Here is a 19,935-nt window from a genome sequence, read left to right as displayed (position 1 = left end):
AATGGATGGCAGATCTGAGCAGGTCTACAGTTACTGACTTCTAACTACATGTTAAATAAACTTGGCTGTTTATCATTATACTGTTCCTTGAGGATATCTTTTCTTTCTTTTATTTGCTAATTGTTTTGTCATATAATCCTTTTACAAAAAATGTATTTGATATTATGATGTCCATTTTAAGGCAGTGAATATAAATTACACAAAATACAATATTGTGTTATGCAACTTCAGAATGAGCATGTACAGAGGGATTTCTATAGATATATTAATGATACTTTTCGGTGCTGGAAACTCGAAGCGCACAAAGATTCTTGCTAAGCTGAAAGACACAACATACTTGATTATACAGCATCCTTTTATTTCTACATATCATATTGGAAATGTTGAGTCCAGCTTAAATCTGCCAGAAAGAATATTATGGAATTTAATGCAGCCCTGAAGTGTGTGATTGGTGAAAAGTGGCTGAGAACACGGGTTTTGTGCACCTCACAATAGACAACCACAAGCACAAAAACACTTTTAACTGGGACACAACCACCAACTTACTGGATGTTGACTATAAGACAGAGGAAGGGTGGAGGATGAAGGTGGGAGGAATTGGATACTTTCTTTTGGAATTATTCATGAGCCAGATACTGTGCAAATCCTGAGGGGAAGGCTGTGGAAAGATCTCTGCACTTCCACTACATGCCATGTCCTGATTTGAGAAATGGAAATTTATTCCCACAAGTGAAAATTCTTTTTTCACATTTTGTGAACAATAATTGTGAGGTGGACCTAAATTTTAAAGGGCATATTTACTCAAAGGCATAAATTACTATCTGATCATTCTCCCATGGGCATAAAAAAAAACTGGACATCAAGAAACTGCAGGTGAGCCCCTAAATCTTTGACAAAGGGAGTCCTCCCCGACTGTCAAAACTTCATTCTCCAGTTTAACGTCATTATTTCCATATCTCTGCGTTCGATAGTGCTGTGAGGAAGTACAATTGACGCCCAACAGGCCTTTTAAATTCCTGCAAGCCATCAGCAGGTTTCATGACTTCTGTGTACAGGTGGGTGTACACACAACACACCGTTGGAAAGCTATGATTCCTCTGATTTAATTTATCCAAAACATTTTAGATCATGACACACCTGGAAATACCAAAGCCAACAATAAAATAAATATTACAACATTAAAACAATTGGCTTGTAAAGCCTCTGACATTCCAGTGGTTCATTTTCTCTCCATAAAAATGATATTTTTCACTGACAACCAACTCGCTCTTCTATCTATATCATCATTTCTTCACTATGTTCAAACAGACTGCAGCTGCATCCTTTTCTGAACTGATAGCTTTGCCAAATATTTCAAGTATATTTCTGCTTGTAAACATGACAGACATGAAATTGTGCAACAAGCTAAACCAACCAGATTTTATTTTGCACGTTTTACGACTTCATTCATTTCTCATGTCAAAAATGTTTTTGCAACAAATACAAAGCATTAGTAAATATGCCCCTAAACTGCAGTATGGATCTGACAATAAGTTCTACAAACAAGATTATTGTGGTGATATTGCAGAAGAAGCTGCAAGCACAAAGCAGGTTTGGAGGTCTACACTCAGGACCTGAACAGAACTGACACAACAGAGGAGGAAGACCAACCAAGGAGGAAGAAGAGAGACCAACAAACACACAATAAAATGGCAGAAGGCATAATTACCACGCTCATGAATGATGACTGAGGAAGGGAGGAAAGTGCAGTAAACCAAAATGGGCAAAGAAAACATTGGGGAAAGAAAGAGAGAAAGAAAGTAAGACACAAAGAAACAAATAAATTACATATAGGGAGAAGAGCCGTAAAAATTCTGTTGTCTGGTCAAAGCAGAAAATTTAAACAGCTGAATAAAACAGAAAGAAATGAGTCAGCAATATTACCCCAAGGTTTTTTTTTCTTTTTTTTTTTTTTCCTAATTTGAAATATGTAGATGGTTGGTGGGTGTCTGTGGTCAAATTCAGTGTATTAATACAATTATTAAGAAAAAAACCAAAACATACTATGTTATAATAGGTGCAGCAATGATTAAGAAAGTCTGTTTGGGGTAGGATTGAGTTTTCTCTAAATTGAAGAATATTTTGCTCATCATGCAGGATAGCAGCTTGTGTGATGGGGTGGTGGGGTGGCATTCCCCTCACTGGAAAAACAAGACTGGTCATGACTGGAAGAAAACTCAATGCAGAGATGTGGAAATGAGATTCTGAAGCCAGTGGTGATTCAATATTTCCCAAATCTGGGACTGAACTCTGTCCTCCATGATGACAACACTGGCCCCAGCAGAGTGTGTTTATCAAAGACTAGCTCCAGAGGATGTAGGACCTGCCTGCTGTCCTGACCTCAACCCCACTGAACAGTAGTTGGAACATCTTGGGCTGCTCTTAGTAACAGAGAGAGACCAAAACAACCATATTGGGTGACTGGAGACAGACGTTAGTCTCTGCTCTGTTCTCTGCTTATACCAACATCAGCTGTAAGAGAGGAGGGAAACAAAACTGTATAAGTAAGGATGACATAGCCCTGGTGGCCCACTTGACCAACACCCAGGCTCTGTCTGAGCACCAGCAGACAGTCAGCAGCCTGGTCCAAACCTCCTCTGACAAGTATGTGGAGCTCAACATGGCTAAGAACAGGGACACCTCTCCATCACCTCACTTCCCACCCCTCAGCATCTATGGTCAATAGGTGGAGTAGATCACTGGTTTTAGATATCGGAAGTGAAATAGACACCTGCCTGTCCTCCAAACAACACGCTGACAAAGTCTACTACAAGCCCAGCAACGGCTCCCCCTGCTCAGGAAACTCAGGACTTTCAGTGTCGGCACCGACTCTTTAACTGTGGTGTTGAGTCTGGACTTACTTCCAGTGTTTCCTCCTGGTTCAGCCTCCTCACTATCAAACGCAAAACAAAACTCAACTAGGTAATCAATCAAGCCAGTAAAATAATCAGCTAAATATCTCAGTCTGAACTGTATAGCCATGCAGCTCATACTGTATAGTGACCAGGAAAGTAACCATGACGATTTCAGTTGTTGTACCTTCAGGCAGACATTACAAAGTCCCACCAGTCTGAAAGAACGTCTCCAAAATATCTTTCATTCCCTCTGCAATAAGTATTCTGAATAATATCAAACAGGCAGAAAGTCTCTTTTCCTGCCCACCTCTCTGTAAAGCTGAATGCTTGCTTTTAAAGATTTTTTAATTTTGGAACCTTGAGTTGGTCAAAGAATAATTTCTGTTTCCACCTGCAACAGATGATGAAGTTCTTCCCACCTAACCACCCATCTATCCTTCTATCCATCCATCTAATCACCAGAGATGTCAGATGTTGATACTTGAGGCAAGGAGGATAAAATGTCTTGCCAAGGACACAATCACAGTGACTAGGGGTAGGGCGACAACTTTTAATCAAATATTTGATCAATAGAAAAAAAAAAGATTAATTAAAATTCTTGCAGTCTAAGATTTGTTTAAAAGAATAGACTCCGTGTAATGCATCACTGCTACTCTGTATAAACATGCTTCAGGTATAACCGACAGGTGTTGTGCCATAAAGTGATCATCTGCCAGACCACTGTGAAGACCCCCCCCACCCCACCCCCTCCCATACCCCCATTATTAACAAAATAATTTATGAAAATAGTCTCAATCATTTGTGCTGGATTGTGATTTAAAGGAATACCAACAAGTGCTGATGAAGTGATGTTGTTCTCACATATTTTCATGGTATTCAGGTATGTTGCTGCTTAAAAGTTCTGGTTATCTGTTTGCCTTACGCTTGTTTGCATTTAGAATGTAGAATTGACTGCAATCAATATTTTTTTATATACTCTCTAAGAAAATTATTCTTTGAAGAATTGATGATTGTTGTTGATAAAATGTAAAATCATCATTAAAGTAGCCTGATTTTACTCAAAAGCCATACTGTACCACTCCAAAACACTTTTAAGGTTGAGTGTTTTGAACTGAAGTTACTGCAGTCCAAATAGTTTTGATAGCTCATGTAATTGTTAATAAAACAACAAATTTAATGGCAACAGCTTATTCAAGTAATAGATATTGTGCAGCCTCTTCCTGAGCCGTCCCCTTATTGTGGTGGAGGGGTTTCTGTGTTCTGAAGATCCTAGTAGCTATGTTGTTGAAGGCTTTATGCCCCGGTAGAATCACCCATGGCAAACAGGTGTTTAGGAGAGGGACCAGACTAAGTGCAGCTCAAGGACTCCTCTAAAGGATACCTTGCCCAGATAAAGCCTGTTACATACTACACGAGAAGCAAGAACTGAGTTCTTGTTCTCGAAGCTGCAAGAACAAGAAAAACACATCTTGTTCGGCATATATACTCCACGAGAAGCACGTCTGGAGTGGGGAGGGGTCACTGTGGGGGGGCGATGTCTGTTTTTATATGCAATGAACCCGGTTGTTACCTCCACCGAGGAGGGTATGTTTTTCCCAGGGTCTTTTAGCTCAAGATAACTTAAAAGGTTACCGACAGATTTTTATAAACATTTCAAGAGTTGTTGTTGTAAAAATGAAAAACTAATTAAATTTAGGTGGTGATCCGGATCACCGTTTGGATCCAGGAGTTTTTTTGAAAAAGGATTCTTTAACATTGTGCTTGGCGGAGGTCTCCGCTCTCCGAGAGCTTTTCTAGTTTCATATTTAACAAGCAACTTCGTCCTCGGCAGGGCGGGTCGTGCACGTGGCAGGGTGGGTCGTGCACGTGGCAGGGCGGGTTGTGCACACGGCTGGGTCCGAGTGTTTTAATGCCACATGTAAAAATGTTCATACTTTCCTCGATCAGCTGTTTTATCAAAACAATCCGTTTTGCCGGCAACAGCAAACACACGGAAGCAACAACTCCGCTTCATGCTTTCTCAGTGTTAACGACGCCCACCTCCACTGTTCGACCAATCACACGATACTTCTCGCAGCCCCACAAGAAAAAAGTTCTGCAGCCCGGTGTGTCAAGAACTGTCCTCAAACACGTCCGCGAGAACAAAATGACGTCATTTTCTTCTCCGAGCCTCGAGAACAAGAAAAAAGTTCTTGCTTCTCATGGAGTATGTAACAGGCTTAAGGGTAATTGGAACCCCCCACTGGAGCCAAGCCTAGGGGTGGGACATGAGGGCAAAGGTCTGGCCTTTGGTGGCCAGACTTTTGTCCATGGGGCCTGATCAGGCTCAGTCCAAAAGGGTTACATAAGTCCCCTCCATTATGTGATCTCACCATCCATGGGAGGGGACACAGGGGTTGGGTGTAATGCAAACTGGGTGGTGGTGGCCAAAGATGGGGACCCTGGCAGTCTGATTGTCAGCTTCAGAAACTGGCTCAAGGAATTGTCACCTCTACAGTGGGGAAGAAGCCTGGTGCACGAGGCTGAGCTGTTGCAGGTAGACATAGTTGGACTGACCTCGACATATGGCCTGGGCTCTGGACACAGTATATTTGAGAATGGCTGGGCCTTTTTCCACTCAGGAATTACTCCCTGTGAGAGGAATTGAACAAGTGTGGCCATACTTACACCAAGCCCTCGAGCTTGGTGCCTGCACATTTAGGTTTACCCAGCAGTCGCCGAGGCAAAAGCATAAGCATGGAAAGAGTTTGGCAAGGCCATGGAGATAAATTTAGAAACAGCTACAAGGAGATTCTGGTCCACCATCTGATGACTTGTAGGGGAAAGCAGTGCTCCGTCCACACTGTGTACACTGAAATAGAGGCGGCTGACCTTGACTCAGGATGTTCTGAATCGGTGGAAGAATACTCAAAGACCTCCATCCTACCAACATGTTTTCTGATGAAGAAGCAGATCCTGGGGACTCGGGGGTGGGTTCTCTTATCTCTGGGGCTGAGGTTGCTTAGGTGGTCAATAAGCTCCTCACTGGCAAGGCCCCGGAGGTGGATGATATCTGCCTAGAGTTTCTTAAGGCTCAGCATGCTGTGGGATTTCCCAGGCAGACACACCTTTGCAACATTGCATGGTTATCGAGGACAGTGCCTCTGGCCTGGCAGACTAGGGTGGTGGTCCCCCTTTTAAAGAAGGGGGACCAGAGGGTGTGCTCCAACTACAGGGGGGTCACATTTCTCAGCCTCCCTGGTAAGGTCTATTTAGGGGTACTGTAGTGGAGGGTCCATGTGATAGTCGAATCTTGGATTGAGAAAGAGCAGTGTGGGTGTGGAACAGTTTACCAGCTCTATACTCTCTTGAGCATCCTGGAGGGGAATAGGAGTTTGCCCAACCAGTCTACATGTGTCTCTTTGGGGGGACTGGAAGGTTAGTTGAAAGGAGCTTGTGCGCGAGGTTGAGCGGTTCCGGCTAGATATAGTTGGACTCACCTCAACGCATGGCTTGGGCTCTGGAACCAGAACCCTCGAGAGGGGCTGGACCTTCTTCCACTCTGGAGTTGCTCATGGTGAGAGGCGCCGAGCAGGTGTGGGCATTCTCATCAGCCCCCAGCCTGGTGCCTGCATGTTGGGGTTTACCCCGGTGGATGAAAGGATAGTTTCCCTCCGCCTCCGGGTGGGGGGACGGGTCCTGACTGTTGTCTGTGCTTATGCACCGAACAGCAGTTCAGAGTACCCACCCTTTTCTGGAGTCCTTGGAGGGAGTGCTGGAGGGTGCTCCTTCTGGGGACTCCATAGTTCTGCTGGGGGACTTCAATGCTCACGTGGGCAATGACAGCGAGACCTGGAGGGGAGTGATTGGGAGGCATGGTCCCCCCCCCCTCTGAACCCAAATGGTGTTTTGTTATTGGACTTCTGTGCTCGTCATGGATTGTCCATAACGAACACCATGTTCCAACATCAGAGTGTCCATATGTACACCTGGCATCAGGACTCCCTGGGCCGCAGTTCAATGATCGATTTTGTAGTCGTATCGTCAGACCTGCGGCCACATGCCTTGGACACTCGGGTGAAGGGGGGGGGCGGAGCTTCAACAGATCACCACCTGGTGGTGAGTTGGCTCAGGTGGTGGGGGAGGAAGCCGGTCAGATCTGGCAGGCCCAAACGTGTTGTGAGGGTCTGCTGGGAACGTCTGGCTGAGTCCCCCGTCAGAGCGAGCTTCAACTCCCACCTTCAGCAGAGCTTCAACCATGTCCCGAGTGAGGCGGGGGACATTGAGTCCGAATGGGCTGTGTTTCGTGCTTCTATTGTTGACGCGGCCAGCTGGAGCTGTGGCTGTAAGGTGTCTGTCATCCCAGGACTCGTTGGTGGACACCAGCAGTGAGGGATGCTGTCAAGCTGAAGAAGGAGTCCTATCGGGCCTTCTTGGCCTGTGGGACTCTGGAGGCAGCTGATGGGTACCGGCGGGCTAAGCGGCATGCGGCTTCGGCTGTCGCCAAGGCAAAATCTCGGGGATGGGAGGAGTTTGGCAAGGCCATGGAGAAAGACTTCCGGACGGCTTCGAGGTGATTCTGGTCCACCATCCGGCGGCTCAGGAGGGGGAAGCAGTGCTCCATCAACACTGTGTACAGTGGAGATGGGGAGCTGCTGACCTCAACTCGGGACGTAGTGGGTCGGTGGAAGGAATACTTCGAAGACCTCCTCAACTCCTCCTCCTTCAACTGTGTTCCTGGGGACTCCTTTGGGGGATTCTTGAACTACCGGACCCCCTTGTACGAGCTGTCCGGTCCCTGTACGACAGGTGTCAGAGCTTGGTCCACATTGACGGTAGTAAGTCAGATTTGTTTCTGGTGAGGGTTGGACTCCACCAAGGCTGCCCTTTTATCACCGATTCTGTTCATAACTTATATGGACAGAATTTCTAGGCGCAGCCGAAGTGTTGAGGGGATATGGCTTGGTGGCCTCAGGATTGGGTCCCTGCTTTTTGCAGATGACGTGGTCCTGTTGGCTTCATCTGGTCGTGATCTCCAGCTTTCACTTGAGCGATTCGCGGCCGAGTGTGAAGCGGCCGGGATGAGAATCAGCACCTCCAAATCTGAGACCATGGTCCTCAGCCGGAATAGAGTGGATTGTCCTCTCCGGGTCGGGAGTCAGGTCCTGCCTCAAGTGGAGGAGTTTAAATATCTCGGGGTCTTGTTCACGAGTGAGGGAAAGATGGAGCGTGAGATCGACAGACGGATCGGTGCGGCGAATGCAGTAATGCAGACTCTGCGCCGGTGTGTCGTGGTGAAGAAGGAGCTGAGCCAGAAGGCAAAGCTCTCGATTTACCAGTCGATCTACGTTCCTACCCTCACCTATGGTCATGAGCTGTGGGTCGTGACCGAAAGAAGGAGATCTCGTATACAGGCGGCTGAAATGAGTTTCCCCCGCAGGGTGGCCGGGCTCTCCCTTAGAGATAGGGTGAGGAGATCAGAGTAGAGCCGCTGCTCCTCCGCATCGAGAGGAACCAGTTGAGGTGGCTCGGGCATCTGGTCAGGATGCCTCCTGGACCTCCCTGGTGAGGTGTTCCAGGCACGTCCCTCTGGGAGGAGACCCCGGGGAAGACCTAGGACACGCTGGAGGACTCGGCTGGCCTGAGAACGCCTCGGGATCCCCCCGCAGAGTTGGCAAATGTGGCTGGGGAGAGGGAAGTCTGGGCTTCTCTGCTCAGGCTGCTGCCCCCGCGACCCGACCCCGGATAAGCGGCATGAATATGAAGATGAAGATGGATAGAAAAATTGAAAATGGAGTGTAAATATGAATATGATTGAAAGTTGAAATAAAATGAGGGAAAGCCAGTTGAAGATGGTTGAAATTTACTTACTGAAGATATGAAAGTTGAGAAAACAATAAAAGAGATATGGAGAGAAAGAGGAAAAGACTTCAGAGGGCTCTGAGAAACCTACAAATGTAAATTTATTTTGCCCTAATTTGAAAAGAGTTTAAACCGTGGCAAATGAAATGCATGAGGATATCAGTTGAAGTCTGGTTTCTTTAGAATGAGTTAGTAGCAATGAAAGTAGACATTGTGATCTTTGGAGCTCCATAACTCAAAAACTGTAAGTCATAGCAATTTTGGAGCCAGAGTCTACTGCCAACATAATTTCCTACATTTCTATATAGTTTATACATGTACAATAAAACTCTGTGTGTAAGACACATTTGTTTGAGGAATTCTACTGTTCATTTTTAAAATCAGAATTAGAATGGAGAGGGATTTTGGGCAATTTTCTGATTTTTCCCTAAAAGGTAACTAAACTAAAATGTAACGACTGTGTCAAAACCAAAAAGGACATGAAAATGCCCTTTGAGACAACAAGAGTTTTATCTTCCATGATCCATTTAAACTTCAAATTATGTTCCTAGGTTAAAATATGGCTGAGTTGTACGGCTCCAAAGTTCATCATGGCTCATCTTATTCCAGTCAAAATCCATTTTTTTGCTCTATGGGGCTGTCAGGCTTTCTTACAACAAAAGTTATGACACACTATTCCCAATTGAGATGCATCTTTTGATGTCATTTTTATGAGGGAAGAGTCAAAGCTCAGTGAGGAGACATGCGTTAAAAATTGAGGCAGAAATGAGAGAAGAACCAGGAGAATAAATGCAGAGTGATAGTAATATGTGTGCCTCAATGCTTACAACATTGGCATAAATAGTAAACGCAAATAAAGAGAAACAGGAAAACTGTTCTGTGAATGTGTGCTATACATTCACACAATAATAATAACAACAAAATTTGATATTCTTGCAGAACAGCAGGGCAACTGTGGTCATGTGAAAATGCTTGAACAATAATGCTAAAGAAAGTTTAAATGATCACAAAGCAGAATAGAAGTGTTTAAAGCAAAAATAGTGTAAAGGCACCTAATAAACCCTAAAATGTGGTTTCTGGACGACACCATTGAATGGTAACCACTTCTTGAAACTTTTATTTTGACATTACTGTTTGCACGGCAAAGACTTTTATTTTGGCACAGTTCTTGTGAACTTCCGGTTTTATCGTCTTATAGCAAGAATGTGACAGCGAATTTGCATCATCTAACCTATGGCTGTTGTATTGCAAAGCTTTGGAATTCTTATAATTAAGCACGTAGCTGGAATGAGAACAAGGTCGCTTTCGGTTCTGAACATTTATTGCTGTTTTCTCTGACATGATTCGTTATAATAAGTGTTCAAATGCATTATTCTTGTAACAGCTGAGCCAATATCAGAACCTTAAGCTGAAAGAAATTGAGGTTATGTTTCTGGTAAGTTAGCCTTTTGTTTGCAAGTTACTTTATATTGTCTTGTGTTAAAATAATGTGCTGGTGAATAGATTAGCTTATATTATGTTTCTGTCCTGTAGCTCTTAAGGTGTTTTCTGAAGGCTGAGGAAGATCACGGAAAATGGATCGATCTAAATAAAATAATTCTGAAACATCAGTAAGCTTCACCATCATCTGGCTGGGTTAGCTACAAACAGATATTTCCACTAGGTTAAAACGGCTGAAAATTAAGATAAAATGAGTCCAAGGTAGGTGAAGATCGTTTGAGATCTGCTTCTTGAAACTAAAGCAATATTGGAAGAGTTGAGTTGAAAGCTGGTTGAAAAGGCTGGAAATGTGCTTTTCGATGCCTTAGCCGAAATAATTATAATGGAGAGCGATAGTAATATGCTTGAAGCTGAAAATTGTGTGTGAATTTAATAAAATTGTTGAAAGTTTAACTTAAATGAGTAAAAAGTCAGTTAAAGGTGGTTATAATCTGTTGAAGCCTTAACTGATCTAATTATCTAGCTAAAGCAAACAGAAGTATTTTAGAGTAACAATGTTACATGTTAAATAGAAAAGAGCAAAAGTAAGTTGAAAATAGTTCAAATGTTCATGTTAGGCCTTAGTTGAAGTAATTTTAAAGCTAAGAGTAAAGCAAAAACCAGTTGGTTTAAATCCAAAAATGGTGTGTAAATGTACTGAAAATGTCAGAAAGTTGAACTGAAATCAGAGATGAACAGTTGAACATGGTTCAAATCTGCTTGTTGAAGACTTAGCTGACATTATCATAAAGTTAAGGCCAATAGTAGAAGTATTTCAATGTGAAAGTGGTGTTCCAATGTGGTGAAAATTGCCAAAGGTTTACCAGAAATGAGCAAAAGACAGAAGATTGAAAGGACTAAAAGACAGTTAAAGATGGCTGAAATTGCTTATTGAAGCTTCATTTGACATAATTATAAGGCAAAAGCCAAAGGTGAGAATAGTGTTCAAATGTAGTGAACATGGTTAAAAGTTGTATGGAAATGAATGATGGACAAATAAAAAATGATTAAGTGTGCTTGTTGAATCTTTTGCTGAAATGAATTGTCATGATTTGGGTTTTTCCCTTTGCTTTGTTTTCAGGGTTCCTGTTTTATTTTGTAGTTTTCCTGTTTAGTTCCCTCGGTTCTTGTTTAGCTTCATTGATTTCCTGTTATTGAGTTCACCTGGTTTCATTTTGTTAATTACTTCACCTGTTTGGCTTCCCTGGGTATTTATACTACTCAGGTTCACTCCTTGTTGCTGGATCATTGTGTACCTCTGTTAGTTTGTCTTTTCTTAGTTTCCGGGGTTAAAAATAAATCAGTCTAGAACCTGCATCCCTGTTCCGTCTTCTCTGCGTTTGGGTCCACTCCCTCAACATCTCCACTGCCTGCCGTGACAGAATGATCCAGCCAACCGAGGACCCAGCAGAGATGGTTACTCTGTTTGAGTTTTTTCGTCGGGAGGCGGCCAAACACCTCCCGACCAACGAGCCTCACTGGACCTCTTCCAAGAGAAACCGGCGCAGACAGCACCGACGACTGGTTGGCCCAGTGGAGAGCCCTGGCCAGTCCCCTTTTCTGGGAACTAGACTGGCGCTCCACACATCCGGACCACTACCACCGCCAGTTCCGAGGCCAACGTCTCCAGTGTCCCCGCCCGGGTCCACGTCTCTGGCGCTGCAGGCTCCCACGCCAGCGCCCGGGTCCACGTCTCTGGCGCTGCAGGCTCCCACGCCAGCGCCCGGGTCCACGTCTCCGGCGCTGCAGGCTCCCACGCCAGCGCCCGGGTCCACGTCTCCGGCGCTGCAGGCTCCCACGCCAGCGCCCAGAACCCGTCCGGCGCTGCAGGCTCCCACGCCAGCGCCCAGGTCCACGTCTCCGGCGCTGCAGGCTCCCACGCCAGCGCCCAGGTCCACGTCTCCGGCGCTGCAGGCTCCCACGCCAGCGCCCAGGTCCACGTCTCCGGCGCTGCAGGCTCCCACGCCAGCGCCCAGAGCTCGTCCACCTCCCTTGCTCCATGTTCCCGAGGGGGTCCCAGGACGGGACGCTCCTCCCTTGCTCCATGTTCCCGAGGGGGTCCCAGGACGGGACGCTCCTCCCTTGCTCCATGTTCCCGAGGGGGTCCCAGGACGGGACGCTCCTCCTCCCCCGTCTCCAGTGTCCGGCGAGGAGGTCGCTCCTTCTCCCCCGTCTCCAGTGTCCGGCGAGGAGGTCGCTCCTTCTCCCCCGCCTCCAGTGTCCGGCGAGGAGGTCGCTCCTTCTCCCCCGCCTCCAGTGTCCGGCGAGGAGGTCGCTCCTTCTCCCCCGCCTCCAGTGTCCGGCGAGGAGGTCGCTCCTTCTCCCCCGCCTCCAGTGTCCGGCGAGGAGGTCGCTCCTTCTCCCCCGCCTCCAGTGTCCGGCGAGGAGGTCGCTCCTTCTCCCCCGCCTCCAGTGTCCGGCGAGGAGGTCGCTCCTTCTCCCCCGCCTCCAGTGTCCGGCGAGGAGGTCGCTCCTTCTCCCCCGCCTCCAGTGTCCGGCGAGGAGGTCGCTCCTTCTCCCCCGCCTCCAGTGTCCGGCGAGGAGGTCGCTCCTTCTCCCCCGCCTCCAGTGTCCGGCGAGGAGGTCGCTCCTTCTCCCCCGCCTCCAGTGTCCGGCGAGGAGGTCGCTCCTTCTCCCCCGCCTCCAGTGTCCGGCGAGGAGGTCGCTCCTTCTCCCCCGCCTCCAGTGTCCGGCGGGGAGGTCGCTCCTTCTCCCCCGCCTCCAGTGTCCGGCGAGGAGGTCGCTCCTTCTCCCCCGCCTCCAGTGTCCGGCGAGGAGGTCGCTCCTTCTCCCCCGCCTCCAGTGTCCGGCGAGGAGGTCGCTCCTTCTCCTCCGCCTCCAGTGTCCAACGTGAGGGATCCAGAGCCGAGGCTGCCCCCGTCGTCTGGGCCTCCCGGCCGTCCTCCAGAGCCGAGGCTGCCCCAGACTGTTTCCTGAGCTGGGCCGTTTGGACTCTTCCCCTGGACTTTGTTTTTTCCCTTGGTCCCTCCTCCGGGCCCCCTCCTCCCACCCGTCTCTGGACTCTGAACTTTTTGGGCCGTCCAGTGGCCGGCCCTTGTGGGGAGGGTACTGTCATGATTTGGGTTTTTCCCTTTGCTTTGTTTTCAGGGTTCCTGTTTTATTTTGTAGTTTTCCTGTTTAGTTCCCTCGGTTCTTGTTTAGCTTCATTGATTTCCTGTTATTGAGTTCACCTGGTTTCATTTTGTTAATTACTTCACCTGTTTGGCTTCCCTGGGTATTTATACTACTCAGGTTCACTCCTTGTTGCTGGATCATTGTGTACCTCTGTTAGTTTGTCTTTTCTTAGTTTCCGGGGTTAAAAATAAATCCGTCTAGAACCTGCATCCCTGTTCCGTCTTCTCTGCGTTTGGGTCCACTCCCTCAACATCTCCACTGCCTGCCGTGACATGAATATAAAGATAAAGCCAATACTAAGACAGTTTGAAGCTCAAAATGGTGTGTAAATGTCATAAAAATGTTTGAACGACCATAAAAGATGGTTAAAATTATGTTAAAGATATGCCAGATTAGACAAGATCATAGGAGATGAGGACAGAAAGGAAAGGAAAGAAGGGGACAGAGCACACCAAGAGAGGCAGAGAAAAGGAGGGAGAGGAGGAAAAAAATGGAGGAATCAAAGTGTTGTATCTCCAATAAGTGTGGAGTACTTCAGATGAAACCATACTGAACACAAACTCCCAGATAAATCGGATTCTTTATTTTAGTTTGAAACATTTGGCTGCCGTTACGCCATTCCTGTTGACACGCTTTCCGCTCTGCACGCTTGTGTGTCGCTGCCCCCGTGTGTCAAAACAGTGTTACTGCACCACTACTCACAATAAAGAGCATTTAACACTTTGGTGTACAACACCACAAGAAGGAACGATTAAAGATAAGGGGAGACAATAGAAGTAGAGGAAGAGGAGACGAGAAAACAGGAAAAGTAACAGAACAGGTTTATGATCTGGATGAATAAGGCCAAAGGCTCACAGCAGCTCATCAGTTGTCATGACAACAGTCCCACTAACTGACGAGTGGATTGAGAAGGGCAGACGGTGCTGCACTGTGCCTGAGTCAACACTCCAAACACTTCACCATTAGGAGAAAAGGATAAGAGTCAGCCAAGTAACCCTTTCACCATGACTGGCACAGGGCTTTGAGGAACACAGGGATGTAATTTATGTTCTACTGTGAACAAAGTTGACCAGTGGTGAGTACCAAACACTGGAGTCAGGGAAATGTGATGTTCTCTGTAATGGGAGCTTAATATCAGAAAAAGTACACTTTTGGTTGCTTGGAATGTTATTGCTGCACCTGTTACAACATATGAAATAGTAATTATCTAATGAATTATCTTTGTAAAGGCCTTTTTCTTTTTTTAAACTGGGTGTTACAAAATATTTTTACTATCTAAAACTAATCTGCCAGATGGAAAATTACAATAATTCCATCAGCATCACTCTGGAATATTAAAGGATTTGTTACCTGGGATGTACAAGGACTGTTTGGACGCCAGGAAGTTACACTTGATTAAAGACCAGAACAGCAGGTGATGTATGGAGAGAAATTTGTCTTTATTATCCAATCACAAAAAAAGTTAGATTTGAAACCAAAAATGATTTTTGAGAGACAAAAATGAAAAAGTGGTAATCAATTTTTTTTGGAGGGATAGAAACTAATTAGGTTCCAATTGAAAAAAAAAAAAAAAAAAAAAAAAAAAATATATATATATATATATATATATATATATATATATATATATATATATATATATCTGAGAAAGCATACTTCTCCAACTTCAATCAAAACTACATTTTTCTTCAATCAAAACTACAGTTTGTAAGTCAGAAACTACAACCATTGTGCATAAAAATAAGTCCTTTTCTCTTTACAGTTAAAAACATTTGGTTACAAGTTATACAGTTTTGTTTGCAAATCAGTCCTCTTTGCTTGCAACTTTTAAAGCTTTGCTTGGGAATTTAACTGCATTTGATGGGCGGGGCCTGCGCTGGTGAATGACAGCAGAGTTTCTATTGGTTGGTTTTGATGGGCGGGTTTTTTTTTTTTTGTTTTTTTTTGTTTTGCTCTTAAAAATCATTTTTGGTTTCAAATCTAACTTTTTTGATTGGATAATAAAGACAAATTTCCCTCCATAGTGATGCTCAACTGCCAAAATCTTTAAGCAAAGGTCTAAAGAACAATGTGACAATAAAGTGGACAAAGAAAACAAAAGACTGATGATTTGATGGGAGGGCAAACATGTCTTTGTGAGGAACAGACAGAAACCAAAAATTAAGTTTCTTTTCAAACAATATAAACCTTAAGCAGGGTGCTGCATGTCGTACAGATAGCGCTAAATTTTCTATCCTTATGATGATTAAGAGTACATTGAAGAATTTTATTTAACATTAACAAATATGCATTTAACAACAAGATGATCTCCAACAGGAGATATTTTGTCAGAATTCCATGCAATTGTAATGTCATAAGAAAAAACAGAAAGTAGTTGACATGAATGAGACTTACCTGACCCCTCCTCTGTCACCATCCCCAGCCCCTCGGCTTTATTCTGCCTCTCAAAGGCATTTAAGTCCAGAACACTGAAACAAAGCCAAGGGCATCATGAACTACAAATGTTCCTACACACTAGCAGCCTCGACCAATACCTAACATGAGCCCAAAACTAATAATCCAAGATGAATAATAACTCAACAGTGGTCAACAATTAAAAAAAAAAAAAAAACTAATATCTTCCAGAAAGAAAAAATGTTAAAAAACTTAAACGCCTTAGATCACAAATCCACTACAAGGATTAATGACAGCCATGTCAGGCTGAACAGAGACCATAAATCCTCCAAAAAAGATGAATTACAGCATTTACAGATGTTTGTTTTGACAGTGGACCATTTGCTGCCATGTACATGACCTCTATAACATAACAGGAGTCTGGTAGTCCCCTTCAAGTAAAACCCGTTGAAGGTATAAAGTCTAATGAGTTGGGTCCAAGTTTGAACAAAAACTGCAAAATAATGCTTTGGTCGGTGTGTGCAATGTCTGAGATTTACTGTCCAAGATATCCTCATTTCAGAATGACAAATGGGGATAAAACTGGTATTCTCAAAAAGCCACTGCAGCGTGGACATCTTTATTTAAACAAATAAGGATTTACCATAAACATGTGCAAAAATGACCTTGACATTGTGATTAACCAAAAATACCTAAAGTACATTCAGTTTTATTCATGCATGATGAAACAGAACCATTTCCCAGTGTAGTTAATAAAACACTAATAACACAATGAAACATTTTCTGTTTTATTTCTGCCAACAGAAAGAAGAGCGTTTGTAGTCACCTGCATGACTGCATCAGACCAGCCAGACTTTGGAAGAAGCCCACATCCTTCTTGTCTTTCAGATAGTCTAGCATTTTCTGTCAAAGATGCAGAGAAACACCACGGATTCAGCTGAGATCATTGTTTTCTCTTAACCCATTTTGTGAACATGCAGATGGACAATAACAATACATAATAATACACATAAAACTGCTGATTCTCATTAAAATAACAATACTAAATAATTTGTTTAAATTGCCTTTTAAGGCCTTCAAGGAGACTTGACAAGATGAAGAAAAGAAAGAATCAACATACGGCAAACATGAAGACATTATAAAGAATGGATGAACAGCAAAGTATTTGAAGGATTTAGTGTTTAAAGTTTTGAGTCTGGCTTTAAAGATGGCTGAAATGTTCATGTTTCCAGTGTTTCTGGCAGTGAGTTGCAGAGCTGGGAGCTCTACATGAGGTGGGTGAAGGACTATCGGCGGGACCAGGATAGGGTGGTGATGTGGATCAGGTCAGGCAGAAGTGAGATCCATTTCCTCCTCGAGATTCAAAACCATCCAGAACTTGTCACAATTATGAAATCCAAAAGTACAAAAATTTCACGAGTTATTATTTAAAAGGTCAAAAGTTAGTGTGAGCTGCAGAGCTGTGCGAACCATTCTTCCACCTAAACATGAGAGAATAACATCTACTAGGATGTCTTCCTTATGACCTGTTATGGTTCAGATGGATGAAAATGTCAAGATTTCAATCTGACAAAGGTAACAAGTGGAGAGTAAATTATTATTAGCATTTGTTGGAAAAAAAAGGAAAAAAAGCTTTGACATAATTATTGCAATATTTTATCTTAAAATTATGTAATTCATTAGTAATTATTTTCATGCAAAAATGTCAAAAAGAAAACTCAAACATCATTCCTAAGGTTGTGTATATTACAGTATTTCTTACTGCCATGGCAACATGAGTTTGTTGAGACAATAAGTTGCGAAATAGTCTTGCAATTTATGAATTAATATCACATGTCAATTTTTCTGAAACAGTTTTTCAGGCCGAATCTTTTAGGGGGCAAAAAATTGACAGTATACCCACTTCCTGAGGGGCCACTACACTGTAGTATATTGAGTTATGGCCCTGTGGGCACCAGTAGTTTTTTAAATAAGTGTTGTACACGATTGAGGAGTAAGCTACATGTCATGCAGCTAGTCTTTTCTTTTGCCGTAACACAATAAAGCTAGTTCAAAACATTATCTGTCAGTTTTGTTAATTTAACATGGTAGGAACGTAGATCGACTAGTAAATGGAGAGCTTCGCCTTCTGGCTCAGCTCCTTCTTCACCACGACAGACCGGCGCAGAGTCTGCATTACTGCAGACGCCGCACCGATCCGTCTGTCCATCTCTCGCTCCATCCTTGCTGATTCTCATCCCAGCCGCTTCACACTCGGCCGCGAATCGCTCAAGTGAGAGCTGGAGATCACGACCAGATGAAGCCAACAGGACCACGTCATCTGCAAAAAGCAGGGACCCAATCCTGAGGCCACCAAGTCGGATCCCCTCAACCCCTCGGCTGCACCTAGAAATTCTGAATCGGTGATAAAGGGCAGCCTTGGCGGAGTCCAACCCTCACTGGAAACAAATCCGACTCCACCTCCACTGTACACAGTGTTGATGGAGCACTGCTTCCCCCTCCTGCCCAGCAAGCTCAACACATTTTTGGCCAGAGGATGTCACCTCTGGGAAAAATATCTATGATATGTACAGGGCTCTGGACTAAATTTTTGGGAGTGCAAAAAGAAAATTTCGAGGTACACACCAGAATCACTTTGCAAAGCAAACATTCACATTTTTCTTCATTATAACTGTGTTACCGATAAATATGTGAACAATAAATGCAGAATCTACTGTGTTTACATTTCACATTTTACAACAACTGACACAACATTTAAAAAAGTACATTAAATTAAATGTAATCAATAACACCTGCTTGTGTTAAACTTTAGAATCAATTCATTCTCCTCAGTGCAGTGGCTTGCAACTTTCTGCTTTCCACTTCCAGACCTCACCCACCAGCTCTGACGCCAGTTCTGACCCCACTGCCATGAAGCCAATACAATTCCCGTCACGGCGAAGTGCAGCTTCTGTGTGGGATGTAAAACGGCTTCAGGGGGTCCGTGTGTAAACATTTGTGACAACGTGCGTTTGCACCCGCGAGGAGGTGGAGGAGTCGTTTGCACCCGCGAGGAGGTGGAGGAGTCGTTTACACCCGAGTTGAGGTGGTGGAGTCTCATACACCCGCGAGAAGGTGGAGGAGTCATTTACAGCTGCGAGGAGGTGGAGGAGACATTCACACCCGCGAGGAGGTGGTGGAGTCGTTTACACCCGCGAGGAGGTGTTGGGGGAGTCTTCCACTCGCGAGGAGGTGGAGGAGTCATTTACACCTGCGAGGAGGTGGAGGAGACATTCACACCCGCGAGGAGGTGGTGGAGTCGTTTACACCCGCGAGGAGGTGTTGGGGGAGTCTTCCACTCGCGAGGAGGTGGAGGAGTCATTTACACACGCGAGGAGGCGGTGGAGTCGTTTACACCCGCGAGGAGGTGGAGGAGTCGTTTACACCCGCGAGGAGGTGTTGGGGGAGTCTTCCACTCGCGAGGAGGTGGAGGAGTCATTTACACACGCGAGGAGGCGGTGGAGTCGTTTACACCCGCGAGGAGGTGGAGGAGTCGTTTACACCCGCGAGGAGGTGGAGGAGTCGTTTACACCCGCGAGGAGGTGGAGGAGTCGTTTACACCTGCAAGGAGGTGAAGGAGTCATTTACACCCGCGAGGAGGCGGTGGAGTCGTTTACACCCGCGAGGAGGTGGAGGAGTCGTTTACACCCGCGAGGAGGTGAAGGAGTCGTTTACACCCGCGAGGAGGTGGAGGAGTCGTTTACACCCGCGAGGAGGTGGTGGAGTCGTTTACACCCGCAAGGAGGTGGAGGAGTTGTTTACACCTGCGAGGAGGTGAAGGAGTCGTTTACACCCGCGAGGAGGTGGAGGAGTCGTTTACACCCGCGAGGAGGTGGAGGAGTCATTTACACCCACGAGGAGGTGTTGGGGTAGTCTTCCACCCACGAGGAGGTGGTGGAGTCGTAAACACCCGCGAGGAGGTGGAGGAGTCGTTTACATCCGCGAGGAGGTGGAGGAGTCATTTACACCCGCGAGGAGGTGGAGGAGTAATTTACCCTCGCGAGGAGGTGGAGGAGTTGTTTACACCAGCGAGGATGTGTAGGAGTCGTTTACACCCGCGAGGAGGTGGAGGAGTCATTTACACACACGAGGAGGTGGTGGAGTAATTTACACCCGCAAGGAGGTGGTGGAGTCATTTACACCCGCGAGGAGGTGG

General features: G+C 45.2%; 1 protein-coding gene across 1 annotated transcript in view; it reads right to left on the bottom strand.

Annotated features, from left to right (window-relative positions):
- Window positions 1-19,935, bottom strand: part of ryr2a (ryanodine receptor 2a (cardiac)) — a gene marked incomplete at its 3' end in the record, with an annotated part of 479,882 nt that overhangs the window by 95,014 nt on the left and 364,933 nt on the right. The window contains exons 85-86 of the mRNA XM_079260659.1: window positions 16,567-16,643; window positions 15,741-15,814 (exon numbers count right to left, since the gene is read on the bottom strand). Coding sequence (XP_079116785.1) covers window positions 15,741-15,814; window positions 16,567-16,643 — 151 coding nt within the window. The remainder of the gene's footprint in view (window positions 1-15,740; window positions 15,815-16,566; window positions 16,644-19,935) is intronic.

The sequence above is a fragment of the Telmatherina bonti genome (genome assembly GCF_933228915.1).
Source record: "Telmatherina bonti genome assembly, chromosome: 21".
NCBI classification, from domain to species: Eukaryota; Metazoa; Chordata; class Actinopteri; order Atheriniformes; family Telmatherinidae; genus Telmatherina; species Telmatherina bonti.
This window is presented reverse-complemented; position numbering and strand designations above follow the sequence as displayed.